Below are 10823 nucleotides of genomic sequence, written 5' to 3'. Positions count from 1 at the left end.
GGATATATCGAGTCAACATATGAATGAAAATTATTATTGTTAGTCGTCGATATATCTAGATTTCGAATTGAAGACAACAGCAAGAGCTTTTTTTCTTCTCACGTAGAAGTTTTTGAATAAATTCTGCTTCATATGAATATAAAAACAGGTCAGCTAACAAAGGCGTACAATTCGTGCTCATGGGGATTCAAACAGACTGTTGAAAGACCTGATCACTAAAGACCATGAAGATATTATGAATGAGGAACTCCAGCATATTTTTATATCTACTTCAGAGTACTTGTGCGTGGAAGCAGAGTGGCGTTTAACAACGTAATTTTTTTAGATGACTGATCACTATACATTGTATAGGAATATTTGCATTTTCCATTTTTGTTGAAGAAGCAACTGTCTATGATGTCAAAAAGTCTAGTCTTTAATTTATCGTGAGGAATGGTCGTGTAAAGTACTGGAAAGTCATACGTTTTGACGCTGTTGATTTGAGAAAAGTTTTGCGATTTTAAGTTTATTAAAAGTTCTTTAGAATTTTTTAAAATCCACATTTGATTTACACCACTTCTGGCATACGTTGTGGCACAGTACTTTTGAAGTTTCTCCTTCATAGTTGTTAATATTTTCGTGAGGAGCAAAGATAGCGGCCTGGTAGAACATTTACTTGATCAAGCAATGTATCTTTGTAAGGGTTTTATGTAGTTTAAGAATCCAGTATAGGTACGGTAACCCATATTCATCCGACCCATTGACTGGGATATTAAATGTGTCTGAAACTGAAGCATGGTTTTGAAGAATTTCGTCTTTTGACAGGGCAGTTGGAGTATAAGTACGATTACCAAAAGTGGAATTAATCCGTGACGGATCCTAATATTCCTGAACGGGGGCGGGTGGCAAACAGCTTGGTGTCTGGGTGCTGTCTTGAGGTCCCCACTGGAACTTAGGCGAAGCCCCCTGGAATTAATGAATTCTGACAAAATTAAGATGTTTTATTGTTTTTGAACATATTTCCATAAAAATTAATCAAAATTGTGAGGAGGGCGCGTGGATCCGCCACTGAAGATTCCTAATGTTCTCCAACAAGTCAGCCTCGTGTGTTACAATTTAAATGAAAAATGCCTGTCTTCATTTTAGGAACAGAGAAACTTCTGCTGTATCAACTCGACTCCTTGTTGTAAAATTTATATCAAAATTATGACGCGTCGTTTTTTGGTGTTTGAAGCGATGTCACCTATTGATGACATTTCTCAGAATTGTTATCACATATTTCAATAGGTTAAATCACTAATTCAAAATGGTAATATCACCTATTCAAATTCAAAAAGTGAAACCACAATATCACCTCTTTGTTTTTAATTCTACCGAAGTAAACAAGAGGTAATGGGACATATCGTTCACCTGAATCACCCTTAACAATATTCAAAGATTGTCCCTATATGTTCGCATGTAAAACTTTGATCCCTAACCTAACTCCAACCTACCCCCGGACGCCATGACTTTTACAAACTTGAATCTGCACTATGTTAGGAAGCTTTCATGTAAATGTAAACTTCTCTGGCCCAAAGGTTCTTGAGAGGAGGATTTTTAAAGAGTCTCCCTATATATTTGTATGTAAATTTTTGATCCCCTATTGTGCCCCCCTCCCCTCCGAGGGTGGGGGGTGGGTGTCATCATTTGAACAAAATTCAATCTGCACTATGTCAGGAAGCTTTCATGGTCCAGTGGTTGTTGACTTTCAAAGATTTTCCCTATATATTAACATGTAAAACGTTCATCCCCTATTGTAACCCGAACTTACCCCGGGAGTCATGGTATTAATAAACCTGAATATGCACTATGTCAGGAAGCTTTCCTATAAATTTCAGCTCTTCTCGTCCAGTGGTTCTTGAAAAGAAAATTTTTAAATGACCCCACCCTATTTTTGCATTTTTGTGATTATCCCCCCTTTGAAAGGGACATAGCCCTTTATTTGACTAAACTTGAAAGCCCTTCAACCAAGAATGCTTTTTGCTAAGTTTGGTTGAAATTGGTCCAGTGTTTCTGGAGAAGATGTTGAAAATGTGAAAAGTTTGCAGACAGATAGACAAACAGACGACGGACAACAGGTGATCAGAAAATCTCACTTGAGTTTTCAGCTCAGGTGAGATAAAAATGATCCCTAACTAACCGAAGTAAAAGATGAAAATCAGAGACAGTATTCAAAGACAGATATTGTCAGTTCAACAGCGGTTCAAAAATGAAGTCGATTTCTTTATTTTAAATACTTTCGGGAGGTGAGGGATCAATTGAAAAAAATTCAATAGCCGAGTGAGTAAACTCGATCATCACCTACGATAACGTAAATGACCGAGTTTTTTAAAAAAAAAAAGGGTGATCAGTTTTTTTCCCCTTCCAAATACAATTCGTATTGGTGATATCACTTAGATTTGGTCATATCAATAAGCGATATCGCCTATCTAAATTACATAAGTGATCTCATTTATTCGAATAGGCAATATCACCTAATCGATGAGGCGATAATATAATGGAACAAAATAAGTTAGTATATCAATGATTTTAAACGGTGATATTATATTGCCCATTTAATTAAAACGGCGATATCATGTATACAGAAACTTGGTAGATAATACCACATTTAAACATATCTCCTATTTGAATAGGATATATCACGGAAAGGAATTAATGAAATCAATCAAATACAAAAACGATGTTTCATACACAACAACATGTTATTTCTGTACGATGGGACATGCATGATTGTAAAGCATAAATGTGATGAAATGAAAGTAGAAAATATATGTAACAACGTCTGCTTATAGCCGACATGTTTAATAAATATTAGTGCCTTCTTGAAGCATTTTTTTTTATGACTATGGTTATGCTACTGTTCTTCACCATCAGACTTGAACCATTTGCATATTTGCTTTCTTTCCGAATTCTGACAAAATTAAGGTGCATTCATTTTAGTGTTTTGGGACATATTTCTATAAAAATAATTCATATTTGAGAGGAGGATGCGTGGATCCGCCACTGAAAATTCAATTTAGTTCATATCATGACCCACAGGTTTAGACCAGGACCATAACTGGGATTTAATTATTCATATGGAAAAATATAATATTACAGGTGAGCAATGTGTTCCAAGAACCTCTTGTTTCAAGCATGACATTCTATATGACCTTCACTTGAAATTTGTTTTATCTATTAACAATAGTAATTTATTATTATCGATAATAATAATTTCCATTCATATGTCAGTTTGATATATCCCTGTGAACTCGAAATAAAAGGTACTATAGAGGATTGAAAGTAGACATTAACGGCAAACTGACAAATCAACTATATCACAAACTGGATGGTTTCAGCTTCTCCATCGTCAACTTCCAATATTTATGTAGCAATATTACATTATCACCTGCATATGGTGTTTACATCTCTAAACTGATTCGATACGCGAGAGCTTGTTCTGCACATGATCAGTTTTCAAATCGAAGCAGGCTACTGACAAACTTGTAGGGGTTTCAACAGTCTCATTTAAAATCAGCATTTCACAAATTCTATGGTCATTATAATGATCTAGTTTGCCAATACAAACTATCATTGGGTTAAATGCTGTCTGATGTGTTTTATACCGATTGTTAGGCCGTTCTTGGCACAAAGAACTCTGTTTACCTGATCAAGATATATGGCTCATGTTGGGTGTAACCGGTCGACAGGGGATGCTTACTCCTCCTAGGCATCTGATCCTACCTCTGTTATATCCAGGGGTCCATGTTTGCTCAACTGTCTATTTTGTATTGCTAATAGGAGTTACGAGATTGATTACTATTTGTCACCTTTCATTTACATGTAGCTTGCTTCTAAGTACATGCAGTCTGCTGATGATGCCTCCATCAAACTTAATTCATACTTAGGTACATCTTGTTTAGCACATGACAACCCTGAGAAAATTTTTAACCCTGACCTTCCAAATGACCTTGACATCACAGTTCTGGATTTCATATTCAACATGCATTTTGGTTAGTCTTAGGGATTGGCAAATAAATCTATTTTTACCATGATATTTTGTGACATTGACCTGATTATTTCAGGATTTTACCTCATTTCTGACTGACCCAATGATGCCCTCATCAAACGTTATACACAATTAAATCAACTTTTCATGATCCATGAACATAGCATCTTTGCTCAATCTTTATTTACCCAAGACTCAAACCTCACAATTCTAACTAACCTATTGAATATGTCTTATTAAATATTTTCACATGTACATGTTGATGAAACCTAAGCCAAAATTTTATTCCATGACCTCCTGTATAACTTGACCTCACATTTCTGAATTTTGACTTTAGCTAATTTGCAGTTAACATATTGAAAATGTCCATCAAACCTCATACTCAGATGCATCTTCTTGAAGGCAGGACAGCTATATTTTCTTTACACTAAATGACCTTGACCTCAAATATTTAGATTGTGTTTTCTGAAAGATCAGATCCTTTTATGATTTGCTCACTTACGATCGCTACTATAAGTGTTCGAAATTTGTTTAAATCTTGGTGTAGACCACTGGTCTGTGCCAAAACAAGATGACATAGACCGTATTGTATTGGCATAGAATAAAACATTGAAAAAAAAAATAACACAAATTTAAAACATTGTTATTTACTTCTAATAAACTTAGAAAGCATATTTTCTTTCCATTTCCATAACAATATCCTCCTTTACTCACAACGTTTATCAGATGACGACTGAGATAACTCTACTGCTTTAAACCTAGAAAATTGGCATATACAATTTGGTCTATCCCAATTACAATTGGCATAGACCGGTGTCATTTGACATAGACTCAGTCTACGGTTAATTTCGAACAGTGGCTACTATGCGTAGCAATTGTACAAATAGGGCGGGTCAAAGGATCTAATTCTAAGATTGGTTTTCTGATCAACTATGGCAAAGCCTTTGCATCCTATGAACATAATACTAATTTATCTTTGCATAGGAGAAATCACAAATATATACATTGTATAATTTATGTACTTTTAATTTTTAAAATGATTACAGTAAATCATCTGTAATACTCAGTCACTTAGCCTAATTCATTTTACAACTGTACCTGGTTCAATGTCCATTGATAAACAAAGAGCCAGATAAAAAATATTTTACCTTGAGGCCCTCTTCATTGAGACAAGTAACATTCTCTGTTCTGAATGTTTTGTATAATTAATGTTCTTACAAAGAGGGTTCTTGTCATTTAATAAGAAAAATATTTTTTCCTGTTCTTCATCAGCTGGGTGAAGTCCTTGTTGTGGGCTTATCTTTACAATCCTGAGATGCACTGTCAGTTAGTTTGGCTGTTTTATACGTCTGAATTGCTCTCTGCACATCAAGCTGGTGTTTCCTCATCAGTTCAAATCGTTTGACCTTTTTCACCTCTGTAACCTCTGGAGATTCAGGGGTCATTAAGCCTTCTGTTATCTTGTAATAGACGGTAGTAGTGTCCGAGTCGCAGATAGCCAATGTGATTCTGAAACAAAATAAAAATTTGTCAGAAAATGTACTGATCAGTAGATATAAACTAATACTTTTGAATTTTATGTCATTTGAACAAATAACTAATAAAATCTCTATGGTAATTTTAATCACTGAGCATGGTTGCTTTCATTATTTTAGTATTAATATCAGAATATACTTGAAAACAATTAAAATACCATAGGGATTGCAGCTAAATTCAACATACATGTATGAGTACGAACATTTTGTATAAAAACATCAGCAAGTCTACATTATTAGCTTAGAATTAGCAAGAACTTCCCGTGTAATACTCCTATGCACAATGACAGACTATTAAACTCTCTCTCTCCCATATATTACACACCTCTGAGTTTCATAACTCTCTCTCTCTCTCTCTCTCTCTTTATCTCTCTCTCTCTCCCTCTCTCTCTCTCTCTCTCCTTATACTACACACCTGAGTTTCATAACTCTCTCTCTCTCTCTCTCCTTATACTACACACCTCTGAGTTTCATAACTCTCTCTCTCTCTCTCTCTCTCTCTCTCTCTCTCTCTCTCTCTCTCTCTCCTTATACTACACACCCCTGAGTTTCGTAACCATCCACTTTTATATTTTGTAGATACTGCTGTAAACAATCAGGACTGATGCTGTCTGAACTCAGTATTGGCAGGACAATTTCTCGTGGTTCCTCCCTTGTAGGGTGACCAGATATAAAAGCTAGGTCAAGGTCAAGGCAACAATGCAGCTTAACATTCCACCATCCTCTTACTGCAAATTAAGTGTATAAATAATATAAATAGATAATGCATGAAAAAATAAGTGGTAATGCATGAAAAATAAGTGGTCATGCATGAAGAAATATGGCTTTCTAAAAATAAGTGATAATGCATGAAGAAATACTAAATAAGATAATGCATGAAGAAATATGGCTATAAAAATGTATGAAATATAAAGGAATATATGTATATGATAACAGCACCAATTATTAAACACTCAGGGGAGAAATGTATGTTATCAGTATGGAACCAGAAAATATATGAATAAAAGAGATAAATGCATTACAAATGATACTGTGGGAACTGGTGGGAAGGTGCATTGATACCATGATACCCACAGGAGATGTTCCTAGCTACTATATCATACATCTGTTCAGGAATTGTCTTGTCAAGAAGTACTAAAATGATATGGACATTGAACCCGGGGCAGTATTGGATGAAGAATTTAAAAGTGTGTAACAGTAAGAGGAATCTGTTGGCTGGGCTGGGACTTAAACCTGGGACTTCCAACGAACCATGTGGTATCAACTCGGCCACTGGGCCAATGTATCCAATGTCCCTGATAAAATTCCTTTGGCAATGAATTCACAAGCAAACAGAAACATTGCAATATATGCACTTTACAGTTACTTAATTAATAAAAGTAACCATACCGAATGATCAATCATGATTATGTGCTGTATATGACATTCTGAGTAGCATGATCTGTGATAAATATTACTCAGAGACATCAACTGTGTTGTTATTTGAAGGTTCTAATGATACTACACTCTAGGTCATACAACCAAGCATGTCATATTCGATGACTGAAATCCCCCTGGTCCTAATCAAGTAAAAAAAACCTCAGGATATTCTTTTTGAATTTTATTATAGTGTCATGATTTGCATGTACTCATGTAGTCAGGGTTTGACCCATGGTGCACGAGCCAATGGCGAGTACATTATGGGTCAAACCATGGACTACTATTTCATTTGGCAGAGTATATGCAAATCATCACACTATTGTTATCATTATGGTGACTGACACAAACCTCGACAATTATTAGTTAGTGCTAAATGGTTTATGTATATAATTTATCATAGTACATAGAGCAGTAATACCGTAATGGATAACGGGTTTGCTGAACAAGCATGCTGCCCCTGGTTTGAAACCTCAAATATATGTGAAAAGTTTGAAGATGACAAAAAAGTCAAGTTACACAAAGAGAGATAGTGATAGTGCACATTTATAAATAACCTATTCTCTTTAGAGAAGTCGAGAGGCATAGCCTTCATCGACTTCTCTTCGCAAGCATTCATATTTTGATTCTGGAAAACTTGTAAATGCCGGAGTCGGTGATGGTTTATGCTTCGACCGACGTTTCGACTCAGATGTGCCTGGATTTACGCAATAGGCAAGTTGTTTTCAAACATTTAACAGTAACGCACAAAACTGTCACAAGGAAATCAACACTTACTTGCTTTTAATCCATTTTCAACCTGTCCCCTGTCCCGGGTTTACGTAAACCGTCACCGACTCCGGCATTTACAAGTTTTCCAGAATCAAAACATGAATGCTTGCGAAGAGAAGTCGATGAAGGCTATGCCTCTCGACTTCTCTAAAGAGAATATAAATAACCATGCTCTGTGTAAAAATAGTGGGGTATTGAACATAACGGGACAATCTGACAGGAGGCTTAAATAATTACCGTTTCACATTAATGTTGATTTTACCTTCACATAAGTCTAGATAAACATTAAATGTTGTTCTCATCTGTACCACATTCTTCAGACCAGAACTCTCCAACTCTTTAAACTGAAAAGATAAGATTTCTCAAGTACACCTAGATCTACTTCATCTTTAAAAAAATATTAAAACTTGTTATTCAGAAAAAGGGGGGGGGGGGTCAAATATCGATAATTCAATACCTTCACATGATGGTATGGTGTGGGACTCTCCTCCATGCCTTCTACTTTCTATTTCTGTCTAAAAATAGTAAAAGGTGTTTTCCTCTCATTGTTTATATATCGTAAAATCTCGCGAGAAAATGTAGATCTTTAACCAATCAAAAGCCGTACATCATACGTCACATGCCGTAGTTCCTAAATTTAGCAGTGTTGTATGTTGCTATTAGTGGTGCAATTGTCAGTCTGAAATTAGTGGTATAAAAATTGAACACCATGATATCAGCACGGCATTTTGCAAAGAAACCGACTTCCATTCGAGTTCATAATCAGCTGTAAAATGGAAGCACTTTTGATTCCTGAAATTATTCCCTTTGGGCAACATCAAATGGAAGGCATGATGTGCTGCAGCCCACTCTCTACATTTGGCGATGACTTCACATTAATATTACGCGAAAATACACAGACTCAGCAAAACGAGATCCGTGAAGGAAAAACAGAGAAATCAATGGAGCTTCTTGCTGAAGACTCGGAAGAGGAAAAGACAAAACCATTCGCATTGACAGATGACACATTTATGAGAAGCAAAGAAAACACGGCGACAGAGGACAAGGAGGTTAAAATGCATCCGGAAAAGAAGTACACCAAGAAATCTAAAATTCCTGATGACATCTCAGAAAAATACGGCTGCCAGCCACACAAAACACCCAGAAAAAGGGAAAAATTAGAGAAAAAAAGGAAAAAATGGAAGCCATTATCAAATGAAGAAATGGGATTTAAAGTCTCTTTATTCCCAAGGCCAGTATCTGACAATATCAATATTGATGCTGATGCAGCGAAACTTTTTGATAAAATTGAGAGTGAATGTGATGAGCGGGAAAGCTTTACTGTGAAATTTGAAAAATTTCAATGCATGGAGGGATCATGTAAAAATATTAAAGTAGTAATTCGTGCTGATCGCGACAGAAAGGTGGAGAAAGCGTATAAACAAGTGAAAACCAAATACTGTCTTAGTGTGAAAAATAATAATGGGCGAAAACATCTGCATATTAATCACAGAGTTTATAAACTAATGATAATGGAAATAACAACAAGTCTGAATTATATACCAAGCAAGAAAAAAGAGAAGATCATCATAAGCAGAGAACTTAAGAAAATCACTACATCTTCCTCGAAACAGAAATCCAGTAGGCCTGATGTAATAGCCCCACGCCCCCCACCTCAGAATCTGGCCTTTGCCCTGGATAATAACAATGCCGCTTCTGACATCGACAGTGCTATAGTGAACATTCTGATTGGTCTACAACACAGGGATCTGACCCCCGAGGACTACGAGTTGCTGCTGAGACTCGATGAACAGGTGGCTCCTAAAACCGTGTCCTCCAACACGGTGGAAAACTTCAAAACCGAGACAATTGATGCAGATGTGGCTGGTGAACTTTGTGCCATTTGTATGGAGGTCTATGAAATCGGACAGACTCGTAAATTTTTACCCTGTGATCATGCTTTCCACTCTAAATGTATCGAGATGTGGCTAAGCAACTCCTCGGTAAACTGTCCAATTGATAATTTACCAGTGGAGCCATCATAACAAGACCTGTACTTACAGATTCTTAATGTTAAGAATTATAAACTGATTTACACTGAGTAAAACATTTGTATTTCTATCATATCTATTAGTAAAGCTAAAAAATTATATACAATGTATATCATACACATTGAGTATCATGTTAAAGAATAACTTTGTTTTCAGATTTTTAAATGGCAATAGCCATGATGTAATAAAGATGAAAATTTATTAGAATTCTTCTTCTTTCTATGTGCGAGTTATTTGTGTCATTTTTAAAGTCTACTTTGAGTTTCAGTTCACAACATTAATGTTTGTGCAGTGTATTTCCACCAAGCTCAAGTAACAGCCTTCTTCTGGGGTGGGGGTGGTGGTAATTACAATGTTACCATCTCTGTGGTTCTGACCATTTCCATCTTCTAGAAATGACTACAGTAGATGTTATATTTCAAAGTACACATGTACACCCTGTACATATTGCTCTTGGGGAAATAGACTTTGCTACCTTATAATCCATACATCCCCTTTTTAATCCGTGGGGAATCTGGGTTAGAATAAGTCCTCAGTGCCCCCTTGCTTGTCATAAGAGGCAACTAAATGGGGTGGTCCTTTGGATGAGACCACAAAAACCGAGGTCCCATGTCACAGTAGTTGTGGCATGATAAAGATCCCTTCCTGCTCAATGGCCAAAAGCGCCGAGCATAGGCCTAAATTTTGCAGCCCTTCACCGGCATGAGTGAAATATTCTCGAGAGGGACGTTAAACAATATTCAATCATCTCCTTTTTATATAACAGTTTATATATAGTTTACAGTCCACTAGACTAATTAGAATTCATTCCTCGAGTGCCAGGGTTTATGTGCATCTCAAAACCATTGGTAGTTTGGACCAAAATAATGATCGATTAAATTTTCAAGAAAAGGATACAACAAAAATCTCGCATTCAATTCTGGAAATTTTGACCTTGAACTTCCTTGGTCATGAAGCAATGACCTTGACCTGTCATGAGTCCACTAAGTATGAAGTGCCTATCTTGCAGAGTTGTGTGGCAGTCGGCTAATGCTGATTGCAGATAACTCGGTTGGCAGAGCACCT

At 36.2% G+C, this 10823-nt stretch overlaps 2 protein-coding genes across 2 annotated transcripts; one reads left to right on the top strand and one right to left on the bottom strand.

Annotated features, from left to right (window-relative positions):
* Positions 1 to 6067: 6067 nt before the first annotated feature.
* LOC125679597 (uncharacterized) lies at positions 6068 to 8324 on the bottom strand. Its single transcript, XM_048918907.2, has 3 exons — positions 8186 to 8324; positions 7991 to 8072; positions 6068 to 6269 (listed from the first exon to the last, which is right to left on the bottom strand). The coding sequence occupies exons 1-3, from the start codon at positions 8219 to 8221 to the stop codon at positions 6070 to 6072; spliced, it is 318 nt and encodes a 105-aa protein (XP_048774864.2). The 5' UTR covers positions 8222 to 8324; the 3' UTR covers positions 6068 to 6069.
* Positions 8325 to 8501: 177 nt separating this feature from the next.
* Positions 8502 to 9959, top strand: LOC125679595 (uncharacterized). Its single transcript, XM_048918904.2, has one exon. It carries the CDS (start codon positions 8502 to 8504, stop codon positions 9750 to 9752), a length of 1251 nt encoding a protein of 416 aa, XP_048774861.2. The 3' UTR covers positions 9753 to 9959.
* Positions 9960 to 10823: the final 864 nt, after the last annotated feature.

The sequence above is a fragment of the Ostrea edulis genome, chromosome 2 (assembly GCF_947568905.1).
Source record: "Ostrea edulis chromosome 2, xbOstEdul1.1, whole genome shotgun sequence".
NCBI lineage: Eukaryota > Metazoa > Mollusca > Bivalvia > Ostreida > Ostreidae > Ostrea > Ostrea edulis.
This window is presented reverse-complemented; position numbering and strand designations above follow the sequence as displayed.